Source organism: Triticum aestivum, chromosome 7B (assembly GCF_018294505.1).
Source record: "Triticum aestivum cultivar Chinese Spring chromosome 7B, IWGSC CS RefSeq v2.1, whole genome shotgun sequence".
NCBI classification, from domain to species: domain Eukaryota; kingdom Viridiplantae; phylum Streptophyta; class Magnoliopsida; order Poales; family Poaceae; genus Triticum; species Triticum aestivum.
The window spans coordinates 331526767-331544669 of NC_057813.1; the positions used below are offsets into that span (position 1 = coordinate 331526767).

The 17903-nt window shown below is 42.7% G+C and overlaps 2 protein-coding genes across 8 annotated transcripts; one reads left to right on the forward strand and one right to left on the reverse strand.

Annotated features, from left to right (window-relative positions):
• Positions 1-331: 331 nt before the first annotated feature.
• On the forward strand, positions 332-4117 carry LOC123160845 (uncharacterized). Of its 3 annotated transcripts, XM_044578695.1 has the most exons (6): positions 332-596; positions 1028-1477; positions 1589-2038; positions 2146-2321; positions 2791-2985; positions 3277-4117. In XM_044578695.1, exons 1-6 carry the CDS (start codon positions 461-463, stop codon positions 3877-3879), a joined length of 2010 nt encoding a protein of 669 aa, XP_044434630.1. In that variant the 5' UTR covers positions 332-460; the 3' UTR covers positions 3880-4117. The 3 variants fall into 3 exon arrangements, with proteins under 3 accessions (XP_044434630.1, XP_044434628.1, XP_044434629.1); XM_044578693.1 differs by having other exon boundaries at positions 1028-2038; XM_044578694.1 differs by having other exon boundaries at positions 1028-2038; positions 2164-2321.
• A 375-nt stretch (positions 4118-4492) lies between these two features.
• Positions 4493-16344, reverse strand: LOC100682474 (protein LHY). 5 transcript variants are annotated; one of them, XM_044578692.1, is made up of 12 exons: positions 16051-16344; positions 15901-15958; positions 11674-11818; positions 11486-11512; positions 11267-11351; positions 11027-11055; positions 10660-10863; positions 10477-10588; positions 10242-10303; positions 6644-6850; positions 5235-6547; positions 4493-5093 (listed from the first exon to the last, which is right to left on the reverse strand). In XM_044578692.1, exons 7-12 carry the CDS (start codon positions 10696-10698, stop codon positions 5015-5017), a joined length of 1812 nt encoding a protein of 603 aa, XP_044434627.1. In that variant the 5' UTR covers positions 10699-10863; positions 11027-11055; positions 11267-11351; positions 11486-11512; positions 11674-11818; positions 15901-15958; positions 16051-16344; the 3' UTR covers positions 4493-5014. The 5 variants fall into 5 exon arrangements, with proteins under 5 accessions (XP_044434627.1, XP_044434623.1, XP_044434624.1 ...); XM_044578688.1 differs by having other exon boundaries at positions 5183-6547; positions 16051-16341; XM_044578689.1 differs by having other exon boundaries at positions 5183-6547; positions 11674-11828; positions 16051-16341.
• Between the last annotated feature and the right edge of the window lie 1559 nt (positions 16345-17903).

Sequence of the window (17903 nt, forward strand, 5' to 3'; positions counted from 1 at the left end):
GGCGAGGCGGGGGCGGGGGGGGAGCGCGTGCGCGTGGAGTGGAGTGGAGTGGAGCAGCAGAATATCCCAGGCAGCTGTAGTGCGGGTTGATTAGTGCAAAGTCCAGGGGGGTAAATGCAAAAGGCGCTGGGCTGACGGCTGTGCTGACTAGGCTCCACTTGTCGAGCTCTGATTGGCTGGGACCAAACTTGCACATTGGCTGCAAGTTGTGTGACTCAATAGTTGCATTTTGTAAGTTTGGGACCAAATCATCACATCCATGACAAGTTCAGGGGGACTCCTGGTGCTATTACCTCAAATTTAATTATATTTTTTTACTGTTCGCCGCGTCCAGATGTCACATCCTTCTCCGCTTCGGAACGGGTAGAGGCGAAAAAGTCACCGTACTTCTCCGCTTCCTCAATTATTACGGCTCGACCACTCACTCTACCATCGGTGGTTTCTACGCGAGACGCCGGCGATGACCTCGACCGCCGCCGCCGCCGCCGCCGCCGCCGCCATTAACTCCGTCTCGTCATATGCTCTCTCCCCGCACGCCGCTCCCTTCAACCCCCCCTCCCGACCGGCTTGCGCCCCTTTCCAGTACCGCCAAAATGGTAACCTTTTCCTTTCCCTTCCTCCAATCCCCACCTTTTTCTTCTTATTCTCCGCCTTGCTCTGATGTTCCGGTTCTTGGCTGGTCCGCGCCTTATCGGCCCTTGTGATTGCGTTACGCCGCTGGATTAATCTAGTTGTGCTGACCAGCTTGGCAATATATTTTACCTTTGTCCGGTTCTTGGGCGTTAGCTAGGTTTGCGGTCTGGGGTAGTAGGCCGAGAATCAGTTGATCCTAGCTGATTTGTAGTATCCGGCATACATCATTCCACCCTCTCAGTCACCACTAATTTATGACTTTATATCCATGATTATCCCCAATCGGGGCAACAATATACTGTAGATGCTATATTTGTGTTTTTGTTCAACTGCATAACGTGCCAGTCATCTGTTTACATAGCAAAGCCATTGAGTGTGTATTGCCAATGCATAGGTGATGTTTCTAGGTCGGCGGGTGCTAGCTCTGTGGGTTATGCTGAAGAGAAGACATCAAGAGATACTCACTCAGCGTCACCAATTGCATGTGCCTTGATGAAATCAAGTGGTGCCGTTTATCCACCCTCTACACATGCCATGCACACTGGGCAGCCAAGTTCATGGTCAGCAGTTTGCCTGGATGCGTATCCCTCCTCACCATATGTCGGGATAACATCCAATTACAAGCAGCAAAATTCCTTGACCTCAGGAAATGGGAGCAAATGTTCAACAGTGAGGATTGAAAGGCCACCAAATAAAACATCAGAAACTAACAAAAACAGTTGTGGTTCTGGAAGCAAGTTGGTTATAGCAGAAAATCCTAAGTCTAATAAATACAGTGAAAAAGAAACATCATCCCGCAGTTTACAATTAAATGGTCCTGTCGATGGCAACGACAATTCACAAGGTACCATGTTCTCCTCCAAAGAGGCAAATCCTGTCTTCATTGCAAGCCCTCTTCATATTCCAACTACTTCTGCTGATCCATGTGGTGTTTTGGCCGAGGATGTGATGCCAGATCCATCAGAATGTTCTGTTGATTCACCGTGCTATAGAGGTGCTTCAGCTTCTCGTCTGTCTCCATTTGATGTTTTTCAGACACCTGCTACCCAGTTAACTAATCAAGAATTGGAAGCTTTTGCTGTACGACAGAAACAAAGCTCTAGCGCTGTTCAACATCATGAAACTTCGTCCGAGCTCCAGAGTTTGGTCACCAAGACTAACCACGACCACTGCAAATCCCAGGCTGAAGCCGGTGTGTCAAAGAAATCTGGGGTCACAAGTATAAAGGAGACAAAAAATTCATGTGGGAAGGAGCTTGAATGTGCAAACCAGTATGCAGCAAAATGTGAACTAGAGCAGAAGCACCTTTTGAAACTGAGAGACAATTATGTGAAGCGATCTGGTCTGAATTATGCTGCTCCGGATTTTGTACCTTCATCGACTGGGAAATCAAAAATTGGCAAAGGTTTATCTATATCTGTTGAAATTATTTACGATAGTACCTGATGCTTGATGTTTTGAATAAGCATTTCCTTCAAATGCACAATATGCTATCTATTTGATACATTACAGGTCCCTGTTCTTCAACAGGAAAGAATATATCGGGAGTTCTCAAGGCGACCGAGAATCTAACTGTGGTATTCCAGAGTAGTTATTCTGGTGATGAAATTGAGCTAGATGAAGATGATTGCATCCTCCTTGAATCAGTGATTGATAGTCTTCAGACTTGCCTTCATAAAATAAGAAAGGTGCGTTATTTTGTTGTTGTTTTTGTTTTCAACTTCTTATTTAGCATAGACATTGTGTTCAATTCGAAATACTTTCAGTTGAGCATGCACGCAACCTGCAGCTCGCAGTTTTACTTACGTCTTGCCTTGTTCAAAACTATTCTGACAACTATTCTGACACGAGAGAGCAGGTGTACCAGGCTAACCTTCATTATTTTTTTCTTATGTCCTTATTGCTTACTTCAAAGTTTGATTGCTTCCACTTACGCCCGATGTTATTGCCTGATTTGTTCTTAGGAGGAATAACTTAGAAACTATTATTTTGAGTCATATGTAGGATAAGCAGATTATATGGTCTCTGGTTTTTGTGAATTCTATTTAATTTTACATTTTCCTTCTTGTCAATAAAAGAACAAAAACTATTCAGACTTACTACAGTAATATGATATTTGCAGTGACCCCATGATAATTGTGTATCTATTGTTACTAGGATCCTATTAAGGGTGCTTCGGACAAGGCAGGGCCAAAGGCTCCACATTCTCAGACTGCAGTTTTAAAATATGACCCAGGAAAATATAGTCGTAGTTACATTGCAGATGGTGAAAAGGACATAATGATTAATCATTTTGCTGGTTCTAGTCATATGCACAATGAGTTTGGAAGAAACAGTTTGACACGGGGCAAGGTAACCTCTTCTACTCATGATAAATTACTTGTGTTCTTTCTTTCATTTGCTGAGTTGTTAAACTGTGTGCTCCAACAAGTGCAATTTTTCATAGGCGTGTTAAAAGGTCTGGCAATTTTTAGAAAATATGTGCAAAAGAATTTTCCTCCTTGCAAAAAGTTTCAGGAAAATCGTAGGACTTATATGTACCTTGTGATAAGTCTACCAGTATTGGATGCCACTCACATAGAAAATCAGTTTAACCAATTGTTTCTGTTTCACTTTATTGACAAGCAATTTATGATTGACCAGCCTGCACTCAACAATGTCCAGAAGATGTCCTGTGAGGAAGAGCATCCACAGGTTCTTGTGTATAAGAATCTGTGGATTGAAGCGGAGCGTGCAAATTGTGAATTGAAGTACCAGCTGAAACACACTTGTATAAAAATAGACCTAGAGTCCAGCATGGCTCCTATTGGTGGGCCTGGGCCAAGAAAGAATTATTCCCAAGTCTCTGATTTGAGTACCGATCCAAGTAATCTGTATGGAGTTGCCTTAGCTCACCCTACTGGAGAGACATCAGGAGCAAGAAACGGTCAATATCTTCCTTATGCTGGTGACTGCACTCGGTCAGCAGGCGACGCCGCCCTTAGCTGTTCTTCAAGCACCAAAGGGTACACTGCTCTGCCCAAGAATTTGCAGCATGGCCATGTCCTATCAGGCTTGGAAGAAACTGCCACGCAGCGCCATGCGCCTCTGCCATATGGAGCTTGTCAAGGGTTGAATGGAGGCACTTTGGATGGGGTGGCTGCCCACTCATACATCACCGGACAAGATGGCATTTTGCGTAGCAATTCGAAGTATGGATCGTCAGACTGGGAGCATGTGCTAACTGAAGAAATCGGCTGGAGCTGAACAAATCTGCCAATGGATGGTGGTACCTGTATATGAGGAAGTAGGATTGCAGGAAGCCAGGGATTCTGGTTACCTTTTTGTTGCTAACTAATGCTGCTGAAAACGGCACTAGGCAAAATGGTGCGTTTCTCATCGGGCGAAAAACAGTGCCCCCGTTATGAATCTTCTCGGAAACAATGGTTGTATAAATATGAACTTGTGATGCTACTACTAAGCAATGTCTTGTTCTTTAATGTCATGGCGGGGCGGAAGGCTTTTTTGGGTAATGTCATGGCGGGCAACCCTGACGGAGGGATTGTGCATCAGGATTCAGAGCCTAACGGACGTTGTGGTGTGTGTAGGGCCGATATGTCAGGCAGCTGTGCGCCTGTGTGTGAGGCTCTAAATTAAAAAAATCGTTTCTGAGCCCATGCGCAGATCCAGTTACCTTCCAATATTAAAGATACCAGCCATATGTTTAAATTTAAAAAAAATACATTGTTTAAGAAAGCTGGGCCATCCAAGAATCTTCAAATCTCAGGTGTATATACATAAAACAACGCGATCATGCTCTCCCTTCAGGAATTAAATCTACATGATCCAGCAAAATGAACCAAAATTACAAGTATTATCCTTCACCACACAAAAATAAGCATAATTGCCTTTTACCAATAAAGTAGCATGCATAGGTGCTCAATGCTTAATTGACAGTCTAGAAGGGCTGCTCGGCAAGCATTAACATACAACACATAATAAATTGAGTTCTGTGAAACACTGCATTGCAAGGACTGAGAAGTCCTATAGTAGTAGCTTAGATGTAAATACTGCAATTTCTTGAAAATACACTACTCGTGCAGGCTGGTAATCATGTCGTGGCAAGTAAATCACGTGGAGGGTTCGCTGTCAAGGCGAATCCTCTTGGTACCAACCTCGTCAGCAGCCGGCACCCTATTCTCCTTTGCTTCCACCGAGCACCTCTTGTAAGGTTTGAAGCCTGTCCGGCGGGATTTCATATTCAGGTGTGACAATTCAATGGGAAAGGTAGCAGCTCTTGGCCCAACCAATGTATCAAGTTCATGGTCTATAACTGCAGCACTCTTGTTGAGGTCGACCGTCACCGTAGTAGCTTCGTCTTGTTCCCCCCTGGGTACCACCTTCAATCCTTCTGCTTGTGGAGGAGAAAAGCTTTGGGGAAGCTTTCCTCTACTGAACAGTTTATCGAAAGCCATACGACCCTGACAGCAGAAATGTGAATTAGAAAAGCAGTGATAGATGCTCAAGAGTAACATAGAAATGAAGTTCGGCAATGCTGGTAGACTACAACCTCTTCGGAAACTTCCTTCCATGAATCATTTGTGCTTGAAATGTTCCTAAACCTGCGGTGGTTCATGTCACCAGCTGAAGAATTACTGCAACATGCTTGCTGTGTCTTGTCGTTGGCTTGATCTTGGTTCTCAGGAACATGTTCTGCCTCTACATCACTACTTGATGGCGTGTTGGAACCACATGAAGAGCGATCCTGCTTCTTCTTGTTGCCGAAAGCATCACTTGTTTCAGCTCCTGTGGGAGGTGTTGTCTCAACTTTATCAGTGTGGGGAGACACCTCTCCTTTTCCACTCTCGTCTGATCCAGAAGACGCACCAACTATCATAGCTTCAGGTTGACCTTGCTCCTGAGCTACTTGGCATTCCTTCGGTGCGTTGTCCACTGGGCAGTTCTCTGTAGCTCGCTGAACATCCGCTATGGGAAAGGAAGCAGTAGGAACTGGTACAAATGGAAAAGCCATGGGGGGAGCAAAAAGAGGGAGAAGACCTTGTGTTGCCCACCATGCCGAAGCCGCAGCAACTGTAGCTGCTACCACAGAAGCCATGCTTGGAGGAGAACCAATATGTCTTCCTTGAGCATTCTCAGCAAAAACTTCTTGATTTGGACCAACAGGAATGTTGCTGTCTGCTGCTGGCCAGTATGATGCTGCAAGCCTTGCGGCTGCATGTACTGTGGGGTTTGATAACAACGTGGAAACGAGCATGTTGGAGAAGGTGGATGACATATTAAGAGAAGACCTGTTGGCATCTTGGTTGCAGTGGCATTGCATCGTTGGTGCAAAGCCTGCATAGTTGTGGGGAAAGGGCTGTGCTGTGGAGCTGCTGCCAATTTTTGGATCCACCGGAAGTGTTGGATGGATGCAGTCCATGCTTCCATTAGCTCCTCCCGCTTGATCACTTGTTTGATCAGGATGACTTCCTTCAGTTCCAGGGTCTGGAGCGCCAGTTGCCTCAGTCTTATTCATTTGGTAGAGTGGGGCACTTGCAGCATGTTGACCCGTGTATGTTGTCTCCACAGTATTTGGCTTCAACTGCATGTGTTTCATCGAGTTATCCAAACAATCTTCATGAGAACGGCCATAATTAGAACTGATGTGGACTCTGTTGTTCCTTTCCATTTCCTGGTCATTAATATCTTTTACATCCTTCCCCACATCAATGGAAGTAGATTTCCTTTCCATGGTTGCAATATCTTTGTTTTCTGTTTTAGTCGGTTCAATTCCCCCCGAGACACCATGATTTGAAGAGCTCTTGTTAGAGGAAGAAAATGAGGCAGATGGTGCTTCTCGAAAGATATTAATAACTTCTGAGCAACTGCCGTTTTCAGATAACTCCTTCCTTTGAAGTTTCTGAATGCAGGTGAGCTTCATGTTAAAGAAAAACAAGTATATCAATACATACATCAAGGATAGCATAGACAGAACTAAAACCAAAGCATATAATACCGCAATGCTATTTACCTGAAGAGTTCCATTGCTCGCCATTTCTGCATTGCTATTGCTCAAGCTTACACTTGATTTTGGAACTTCTCTGGTGGGTGTTTCAGAACTGAGACAACCTTTTCGAGGATATGGACAGTTAGGTTTTCTTTTAGGCCGTGGTGGAGGTATGTCTATATCATGAGCTTGTCCCGGAGAAGTACCATTATTGATAGCTTCCTTTTCCAACTGCAATTTCCCAATTAGTTAGATACAGACAGATAGTGGTGATAAACTAGAATTGGGAAATTGAAACTGTCTATTATTGCATACAACTGTTACGGTTACTAGGTTTTCTAGTGTCCAAAAAGGTATAACCTTTGTACTGATCAGATTTTTGCCCCATTTCACAAACTCAAACCAATCAGGAATCGGTTGGAAATGCATGAGATTTCACAGAGAAAGGATTGTCACAATGGCAAGTTTCTTTACAGATGAGTTCCTTTAGAATAATATGAGGAGGCACTGTCTTGTGAAAGAACAATGTGCGAAAGAGGCAAACTCAGAAAGTATCAGACATGAGAAATTTTATGCTAATTAGCCAAGTTACAAATTCATTGATGCTCACATAAGCTTATCTGTATGTTGTGAAGAATCATCAGGGTTATAATCATATAAGATGGTCCGCTATGGAGGTTGGACCCATAGAAAACATGTCATGATGCATGGTGCAACAGATCTTCTGAGATCAATACTACAGAAAACAATGTGCACATGTTCCTTACTGGCGATCTCGTTAGTTATAAGAACCTAGTGTCACCCAACTAATCATCTCAGTTATTTTTTCTTGCTAACATCTTGATTTTTTTTTATCAGAATCATCAGCTTGCTCTTGAGATACTAACATTATTTAATTTAAACAATTTCACCAAACAAGAATCAGAATGTAACTGAAAGGCATGGCAAATTCTAGTCAGGACATATTTTAAGTAGTTTTCCTTGATATCAAAAACGCAGACTGGTACAAAGTTTCAGTATCTGGCAGACGTATTTTAAGTAGTTTTCCTTGATATCAAAAACACAGACTGGTAAAAAGTTTCAGTATCTGGCAATGGCAGCTTTGCTATCATTAGTTCTTACAAATTTTCACTGCATTAGAATGCCATCCTTATGTCCACATGAATGTTATCCTCATGGTCTCAGATTAACATGCTGAGGTTCAGCCAGAACAAGGTTAACCATGACGTCCATCATCACTGACCAATTAGGAGTGGCCGCGAGGAGATAGTGGGCTCACACCAAGAAGCGCGTTATGGCATTTGGCTAGATGCTAATATGACTGGAGTGACTAATGGCGGGATACCAAAAGAAGACAAGTAGATAACAAACCAGACCTACGTGGTTAACTGTGACAGGTAACAATTTTAAAAGGGAACTGTTATTGTGCTGATGTTCCCTGGGAGGGCATGGCAAAACAAATGTTTTTTTATGTCAATTTATGTTGTCGTGAGGATGGCAAATTCCTTAAGCAAGCACGGCAAATCCTGGCAAAAAACTGAACTGGGCGGATTTTCCATGCTTGCTAAAGAAATTTGCCATCCTCACAACAACATAAATTGCCATAACAAATGTTCGTTTTGCCATGGCCTCCCAGGAAAAATTTGCTGGTTATTAAAATCCTTTTACAATTTGGTCAATCTGCTCACTAAATCAGGCAACACAATGAAGGCTGGACTTCAGCCCACAAAGCAGCAGCTACTAGCTACAGCTACATTGTCGCAATTACTTCTGCAATACACAAGTAGAACCAAAATACTAGTGCATCTGAAGCTTGGAATGGTCATAAGTCATCAAAACCCTTCAGGGTCCACACTTCGACAGGCTCTATTATGATAGCATTTTTGAAAAGAATTATCCTGTGCTAACAACTAATTTAGGGCCATCAACCTTAGTGGGCACTCCACAATTGCAAGTCTTCCCTTTTCAGACTATCAAAATCATTCAACAAGCAATTGCTAACTGGCGTTAGTGATGTTTTTTTTGGCCAAACAGGTGGGCACCGGTGGATATGTAGCCGGTGCCCACCATCACCCTAAACCAGACTCTAAAACCCAATTTTCTAACAATTGGTCTGTAATTGCCTCTAATTTATATCTTCAATTTGAAATCTGCAAAATGAAAATGAAGATTCAGAGTGCCAGAAAATAAGGCATTTTGGGGCAACCAGACTAACTGGTCGGGTTCTGAAGAAACCAGAACCGTCTCCAATGGGAATTTGGGGCAGTTCTGGTATCCTAACCCTGACAAATACAGAATTCTACAGCCTAAACCCTCAAGCGAGTGGAGGACTGAAAGAGTGGATAGTGGTTTCTTTTTCACCTGACTGGCTCTTCTCTATCCACATAAAAGGTAAGAAAAATAGCACTGTAAAATTGTTTCTTCAATTATAGAAGAGACATCTCTCCAGCCTCAGCATCAACCGATGCACTAAGTCTTTAAACTATTGGTTAGATTGAAGGCTATCAGTTCCCACACTGAACTTTTACGAATTTATTGGCGAGCAAATATGAGCTAAGTTGGTGTACTGAACTGTTAGTTGCGTCATTTACTATATGTAGAATAGGGTAGAGCTGTCCATCGGTCCATCCCAACAACCAGCCTGCTATATCGAGCAGGGTCAGATGGTAATGGCTGGTGAGCAAAGCATGAAATTAGAGGACCCAGAAAACCATCGCGGTCAAAACAAGAAGAAAAAAACTAGCCTTAGCTTTCTCCCTCCCCCATGGGTCTGGCAAGGAAACCTCTGAGAGGATGAGGCTGCAATCCCAACAAGGCAACAGTCTGTTGCATATTACAACATGATGACAATGTAGCCTCCACCATGTGGCTGTATGCAGCCCCTAAAGAAATAGGACATGCAGCAAAGAACAGAAAGCAGAGAAGAGAGAAAGGACGAAAAAGGGAGAAAGAAGATCAATTTTGTTCATGCCATTGTGTACTTTTGTGGAACATATCATGATTTAGAAAATGAAATGGGCTCATTTACACAATGTTGATAGTGAAACATGTTCGATGAAGTGTTTACCTACGTTGATGGGGGCTATAATGAAATGTAACAAATGTTAGCATATTTACCATACAATTCCCAAGGAATTTCACATTATGTATTGTATTGACCCTCATATGTAAATTTAACTAGTAACATAATGTTTTCTTAGTCATATGTATGCTCAATAACAGCATGGATATGTAAAATCAATCAATGAGAGAATCAGAGTTGTTCAACTTCATCTGCTCTGCAACATTACTCATTGATTACAATCAGGAAAGACTTCCTAGCTGTTTCATCCATTTCAACATGCTTTAATTTGATCTTTTAATCAATCAACAGAGCAACAATTAGATAAAGAATGGTTCTCATGATATTCAAGGGAAACGAATCTTTCATCATGCTCAGCACTGCAGTACACAACTGTACAACGAAAGAAAGAAAGAAAATACTTCAGTAAAATAAAGACATAAAAATTATGAAGCGTGTGTCTTCCATTTTATCACCAACAATAAAGATGAAACAACCTGAAAACGAAGGGTATAGCAGTAAACCAGACAAGGGTACTAGCCAATAAGATAGAAAAATAACCTTGGTGAAGAACTTCTGAGCATGGCTTCTGATTTGCACGGCCGTCTTTGTCCCAACGTGCTCTGTACAACAAACCAGAAGGCGAATAAGAAAACAAAAGAAATGAGTTCATATAAAGTTATCAACAACAAAGTAATCGATATATACATATACACCACTAATAATCAGTGAGTATTTCCTTGGAAGATATCAGTGAGTACAAGTACTCAAGGTATGACATATATGAAGATTTCACCTTCTATGCGCTGCCAAGCTCTGCCATACAGTTTGAGGGCTTCAAGGAACCGTTTGTGCTCTGCCTCGGTCCACCGCTCCCGCTGCTTTGTTATTGTGTACGGCTTTCGCACCTACAAACAACATGAAGAAAATGTTGATTCTTTCACCACAAATTAACTGGTAGGTCCAAGAGCACACTCACCTTTATGACCGTTTCCTCACCCGAAGAATTTATCTCCATCTCCAATTCCAGGGAAAATACAAAAATAAAAGGAAGTGTTGACAACTGGTCGCTTTGTTACTTGGAGTTGAGGGCGTCTACAAACAACAGTGCTCCTCCTTCTGTGTCTCCAGCCAAACGCTGGACTTGACGCGAGTAGTATCTCATACCTCCCCCTAAACCTCTCTATCACACAAACACAATAAATATTTCAAATTTGTACACCCCAGCCACAAAAGGAGCAGCTAAATTAGTTGTCACAGACCAAAGAAATAATCTGAGTTCACCAGTCTACTCATAAATGAACTTCGATCATAATCCAAAGAAATAATCTAAGGAGTTCACTCACCTATTTTCTTTGACCCAATTGGTGTTAATCTGCAAAATAGTGCAACATTAAATATATACTCACCCCTTAAATAAATAAAATTACGCCCTCTCCAACATTTTAAAATATGCAGGTATTTAGAGAGCAGCAAACCTCATTTCATCCTAAAATCAGGCATGATTAATTAGGAAAACTATAAAATTCCACAGCTATAAGAATAGCTTGGTCTAGCAATGCCAGGAACATCACCATTGCACTCACCTACTGAAAACCTCTATTGCAGTTGGCTCATTGCACACATGAACTGAGTCAGCGGAGTTTAGCCTTCCTCTCTTTATCTTCAACTCTAGAATCAGATTAAACTTTCAAGTACTCAGATCATGCAACCATTCCACAGAAAGAATTAGAGTAGACTAAAAAAACAGTCAAAAGCATAGGGAAGATACAACGCAATAACACAAGCCAACCAATCCAGCTCACCTGCTAAGGACAAACAACTCCCATAACCTGCCAAAGCAACAAAATTCACGTTATTAGTGCTGAGGTCCTATCAACTTCCAGCTCTGAATCACAGCTCATATGAAAACTGCCAAATTTGACAATTGTTCAAGAAAAATTGACAAATATCAAAACTCTAATCAACCAAAAGCCAGAAAAATCACAGCTACCTGAATAAACTGAGCTTACAAATTCCAGTACTTTGCTTGAATGAGTAGGAGGAAAAGAGTGGCCCGTGAATCAAACAGCAGGCAGCACAAATGCAGGGCCTCACAGCTCAAAACTGATTATGTATCCCCTTAACACTTCCTACACCTGAAAGTTACTGAAATGAGATCAGCCAAATAGTCTTGCCAAACTCAAAAAACAATATTTACTTGCTAGAATAGATCTAGTTTGCTGCTTTGGATGCAAATCAGTTGAAATACGAAAAGGTATATAAATAACAACTCTGGAACATAAGCTAATAACCAATCAAACTACGTGTGCATTTCTACAAAAGATGAATACGAAAACAAGCTGAAGTACAAGCTCATAAAATAAGTAATGATTTGCACCTTCACATGCTAACTTAATTTCCAAAAGAACCAGAGAACAGGCCCATAAACTAGGAATGATTTACACTCAATGTACTAACCATTAGATGAGATTAGAACCTCGTCAGAAAGAAGATAACTGGAACTAAATTCGGAACTTGGTAAGTTCTGTTTCTTCTAAAGTTAACTCGGTATTATTGGATTCAAATCAAATGTTCCTTGTTTATCATTTGATCTAGATGATGTGGTCTCAGAAAGTAGATTATCATTTTAGGAGCGTGAAGGCTTTCGGAGAGGCATATGGAAATTGTGAGCTGTTATTGTCGTGCAGTAGGGGAGGAGCCGAGGAGGAGAGATGGAGGGGAGCAATGGCCACAAGAGACGGAGAGAGAGTCCTTCTAGTTTCTTGCTTGATTTCACAGATTATATCACTATATGCATGCTTTAGAATGAGAATCCTTCCTGGCCTGTGCCTCAAAAAAAAAAAAAAAAAAGAATCCTTCCTGGCCTGGGGACAAACTGTACCTACAGCAATGGCTCCGCTGCACTAGGCGAGTGCAAATACGACTCTGGATGGATACTCGCAAGGGCCTCCACGCAGTCAAAGTAAGCTCCAGACACAGCCTTACCTATCAATTTTGTATACTTGTAACCGGGGAGGTGACCTGTTATGAGGATTTAACTGAACATAGCTATTTTAGAACATTGCTCCTAAAATCCATGACAATTGCAGTGGCAGAGCAAGAAGGGCATCACATGGAGGCCTGCGTGGCAGTGACATGCTATCTCCATGCACAATGATTTAATATACCATCCCCTCCCACAAATTGTCTTCCCAAATTCAGTGACTTAGGTTGAGAAACGCAGCAAGGGGGGAATTACAGACACCGTGATGGATTTTCTTTTCTTTTTGAAAAAGGGGTTAGAACCACGGCTGGATGATGTCGATTGTCGAAGTTGATCAAGGAGTTGATTGTGTCTGACTGGTGAATCTTTGACAAACCCGGTTTCTAAAATACTTTCAAATAACCCTTAACTTGTCTCCAGACATGACCCTTGCTTGCCAAGTCCAAACTATTTCTCTAACCACTGCCTTGATCCACTTGGCTACATCCGCCCCTTATCCAGCTAAGATTTTTCTCCTTTTCCCATTCATTACTCTGTTTATTCTGACCTCCATATTTTGATCGAGATATCTGACATAAGTGAACTTTTGCCGAAAGGAGCCAGACTAGTGCAGGGACATAATACTCTTTGCAATCCCATGGTAGTTCTTTTCCATGTCAGTTATTGGTTTACTATAAAAAAGTTAATGTTCCATGCACTCACTTTTTTTCAGAATTATAGAAATACTACTCTTGGCCATGGTCTTCAAAGTAGACCATGGAGACCTGTTTAGGGTGGCCGCCCATGTCGCTTTCAGGGGGCGGCTCGTGCAAAACCCTAGCCGTTGCTGCGCCCCTCTCCTCTCTCCCCGCCGGTGGACGGCAGCGGTGGGCTCGCCTCCTCACTCAGCCACGCGCATGGCTACGGATATTGTGCTGTGGCAGCCCTGGACGGTGCACGTGAATGAGGTAGCTCGGGAGCCGGTTGTGGCCGCGGGGCACGGTTATGGCTTGGCTGAAGCATCGACGGCGAGGTGCTGCAGTGGTGTGCGGCAAGGGCTGAGGTGCTGCAGCAGTGAGTGGCACAGCAGTGGTTCTCTGGCCTGCATTACCCGATATGCTGACCTCAGGGCCAAAGGGTGGGGTGTGTCAGCGATGATGCCTGTGGGTTACATGTGTGGCGCCCCGTACGAAGTCCCGCCTGACTTCTATCAGTGTCGGCGATGAAGGAAGATCCAGCTAGTCGATCGGTGATAGTGGTATCCTCGACTTTGTTCCTTTGTTAGAAGCATCATTTTGGAGACAGGACTTCCCTGTCTGATGGGGCACTTGGCTTGCGCTGGAGCGGCTGGCAGGAGATTAGTGGTGGTGGCACATTGCTCTGATGTTGGCCGCTGCTCAGGCCATTAATTTATTTGCGAAGGCACAATGTTGCCGTCGCCAGTTCTTCCTAGACGATGCCTCCCTCAGGATTAGATGTCTCCTCCATCCACTCACCGACTCTTGTAGGCACTTATGGGTGGGAAGTACGTTGACCCGGACAACCCTGAAGACATGTCGTGCTATGGAGGTGTCCGACATCGGTCAAGAAGCGGCCTTGATACTTTAACTGTGCAAGACGTTTCCATGACGTTGTTGTCATGGCGTGAGTGGTGGCTAATCTCATATCATTGTTATAAGTTGAAAGGTGTTGTGCTAGCCTGCTAGCCGCTTGCCTGCTCTTCTATGAAATATGATACACCTTTCTATGGTGTATTCTAGAAAAAAAGGTAGACTATGGAAGTGCTTTGGTACTCCACTTTACAAGTCTGTCATTTAAAACATTCAGGGAAATATAGTACAAAACAAAACAAGATTGAAGGAGTATGTTTGGCGCTATAAAATGAAGTCTTCTGTTTTTTGCTGAATTCTACAGAAATAAAATCAAGGGGCATGGCTCTTCAGAAACTAACCAATTGTCTTTACAGACTTACTTATTTATTGGTCCAGTACCTCGACATATTTGATGTTGTTCTTAATATATTTTTACGATTCTGACTTAATTGACCATGTAGCAGCTATGATATAGTAACTCCTAAAATCGCATTGACCTCCTTTACCTCCACTAACAGTATGCCTTGGAAGGAGCATCCATGAGTGTGTGTGTGTGTGTGTGTTTTGCGAAAAGCATCCATGAGTTTATCTCCCACAATCTCAAACACGTTATTTAAGGGCAACACAGTATGTCTGCAAACAGATCTATGAGCTCACCAGGAAGCAAAACGGTTAATTAATACTAATAGAAACATTTTTTTTTTGCAACATACCTTAATACGCATATGTTGCTTTAGGGTTCCTGGACTTTCCAAAACTAACACTAGAATTTAAGCCAGACCGAAATTTATCATAGCAAATGTATTGACATAACAACAACCAAAAAAACTATGAATTTTTTATAGCAGACAAAAAATATATTTTCTTCTTAGCACAATTCACCAAAGCATGTATTTTAGTCAAATTACCTCACCTGCTTAGTTAAACTAGATTAAGTTGCTCCCTTTCCAGCATAGCAAATCCAAAATTAACTTAACTCACCTGCTTATAAACTAAATCAAGCTGTTCTCTCCCTGCATAGCAAACTCAGAAGCCTAACTTACACACGTTCTTTCCAAACAACTTCAGAGCACCAACAACACCATATTAGATCAAAGATCTGATAAAAGCACACCTCAAACCCATGACAGCCAAAAGAAAACAGATAAAAAACCCACGCACCAACCATACAGTTTTCTAGCTGCAAGAAGTTGAACCATGGAATCACTATTAATATTATTCCTAATGACCATACTAAAACGGACAGGACTAACTAGAGCAAGAAAAGGGCACAGAAGACGGGCTAGAGCAAGAAAATAATCACTGGACGACACGGTAGACCGGGTGGAAGAAGCCAAACTCAGATGTGCTGCCTTTAAGCAAAGGGTATAAATGATCTGATTCGTAATCCCCCCTCTCCAACAGCAGAGCTCTCAGTGAACAGGTGCAGTTCAACCGCTCAGAAGTCTGAGCTTTTGCACCACGATCATTGGAGGAGAGCAACGCGAAATCAAAAACTGCAACTACAGAGACCGACCAGGCACACACACAAAAAAGCGTGGGCTCATTTGCTGCACAGTTTTCAGTCGACAAACTACCACACCTAAGAGTATATATCAATCGCGTCGCGTCCAGTGGAAGCACAAATTTCTGGAAACTTGTATGGTTCGTAGTTCTAGGTTACCTCGGGCGAGCAGCAAGCTAACCCCGGTCGCCACGTCGCCCGCCCTCCGCGCGGCGGCCTGCACCAAGCCACCCCGTGCACAAAATCAAATCAACAACCCAGCGGTTCATCATGCAAAACGGAATCTCCGCCCCGATCCCTGCCACCCACCTCAAGCGACCGCCGCACCGGGCGCAGCGGCTCCTCTCTCTGCCGCCACCGGCCGATGCTTCCGGACGAAGCTTCCCGGCCAACTCCTCCGCTTTGGGGATCTAGCTAGGCCAGCAGTGGGAGGAACAAGCGTGCGTGCGTGCGTGCGCGCGCGCGCGAGTGACGAAGGAAGGGAAGGGAAGGGTCGAGATGTCGGGTACTCGGGTGCGGGGCTCGCTGTATGCTGCGGGTCGTGGAGGCTACACGGTGGAGGTGTGTTTGTGGCCGGGGGCTGTGGGGGTCGCTCTCGCCGCCGCGAGAAATCTCAGCCACTATCTTTACTTGTGGGTTTCTAGGCCTCCTCCGAGGCTATCTCCGTGCGGCACCCTTGTAAAATCCCTGGAATCGCAAACCACCGCATTTTATGTTGCGTACTACTGGCTTTCTTTCTCACGGGAGAAAAAAAGAAATAAAGGGTCAAGGTTATTCTAGACCTTTCATATGCTTTACAAAATATTAGAACCTAGATGATGCCCCGTGCGGTACATCAGGAATCTTGGTAACAGAAATGCGTAAATAGTTGATAAAAGACTTCTAAAACTAATGAAAAGAAGATGTAATCTGAAAAATAAAAAAACAAAGTATATAAAAACAAATTAAATTACGGTTAAAATAATGTCATTTCTAACAAAACAAAAATGTGAAGGGTCAACTACATACATACGCTGCAATTGCCCAATACATATATTGCTAGTACAAAATCTAATACAAAAAATAACTGTGAATAATTAACATGCATGAATTTATGATATGACTGCGTTGCATGCATAGAGTAATGCAAAATAAAAATGATTTATGACTTGCATGTATGACTTACTTATGTGGCAAGGTTAGAAAAATAGGTATTGTAGCTATTTAGTAATAGAAGATGTACAAGACAACATTGGTTATTTTTAAGGGAAATGTATAGATGCGCTATGTGGGTTTTGTACCCTAGTCATTTGGACGGCATATTGGCCCGGCAACAAACTCTCAACTACTTGGTTTTTATCTAGATGAGAAGAAACTCTTGTATTTGACTAGAAATAGTGCCTGCTATTTTGACAACCACTCTTTTGATTGGTTGTAGCAATATTCACTAATTCGCTCAACTAGTGTACGATTTAATTAGCATTGATCCTATGTGGAACTATTACAAAAATGGCTTTTGCAATTTTGATCTAACTACTAGCATCTAGGATGCCGATTGCGGCCTGGCACACGGTGCTGAAAAAGAGAAAAAAGTGATTTCTAAACCTTGAAGAGTATTATCGAGGACCTAGTTCACAAACGTTCTGTTAGTTTGCACATTGATCAGGATGAGAAGATTATTGTATTCTTCATATGTATGTGGCGAACGGTATGAATTTAGGGCCGGAACTGTATTCTTCATATGTATGTGGCGAACGGTACGTATTTAGGGCCGGAACCAAACAATTCGTGATGCATTTGATGGTGATCGTGCTTGCAGACGAGGTTGAGACTTGGGCCGAGATGACCAACCTAATCTTTTGAAATATACTTTATTATGTATAGTTATAAGGTTGCTCATGCTAAAGGTATGTGACATCCCAGCTTAATAGGAATGATAGATTACTCATATAAAAAAAGGCGCGTCTTCTTTCTTGGGAGCCCATCCGAAAGGAATTTCAAAGTTAAGTGTGTCTGGCTTGGAGCAATTTGAGAATGGATGGCTGACTGGGAAATTGTTCTTAGGTTCGCACGAGAGATGACAAAGTGCGAAAGAAAGACTAGTGTTGGTCTGTGGGTCCAGTCTTGATCCCAGGCGCGACGGCCAAGAACCAATGGGTTTGGTCAGGGTGTTACAATTGGTA

Coding starts and splice junctions, on each gene's coding strand:
- LOC123160845 (XM_044578693.1), top strand. CDS start 461: ATGACCTCGACCGCCGCCGCCGCCGCCGCCGCCGCCGCCATTAACTCC. Junction 2,039..2,145: donor GAAATCAAAAATTGGCAAAG/GTTTATCTATAT, acceptor GATACATTACAG/GTCCCTGTTCTTCAACAGGA. Junction 2,322..2,790: donor GCCTTCATAAAATAAGAAAG/GTGCGTTATTTT, acceptor TATTGTTACTAG/GATCCTATTAAGGGTGCTTC.
- LOC100682474 (XM_044578690.1), bottom strand. CDS start 10,698: ATGGAGATAAATTCTTCGGGTGAGGAAACGGTCATAAAG. Junction 6,851..10,241: donor CTCAGAAGTTCTTCACCAAG/GTTATTTTTCTA, acceptor GGGAAATTGCAG/TTGGAAAAGGAAGCTATCAA. Junction 5,094..5,182: donor GGAAGGAAGTTTCCGAAGAG/GTTGTAGTCTAC, acceptor TTCTGCTGTCAG/GGTCGTATGGCTTTCGATAA.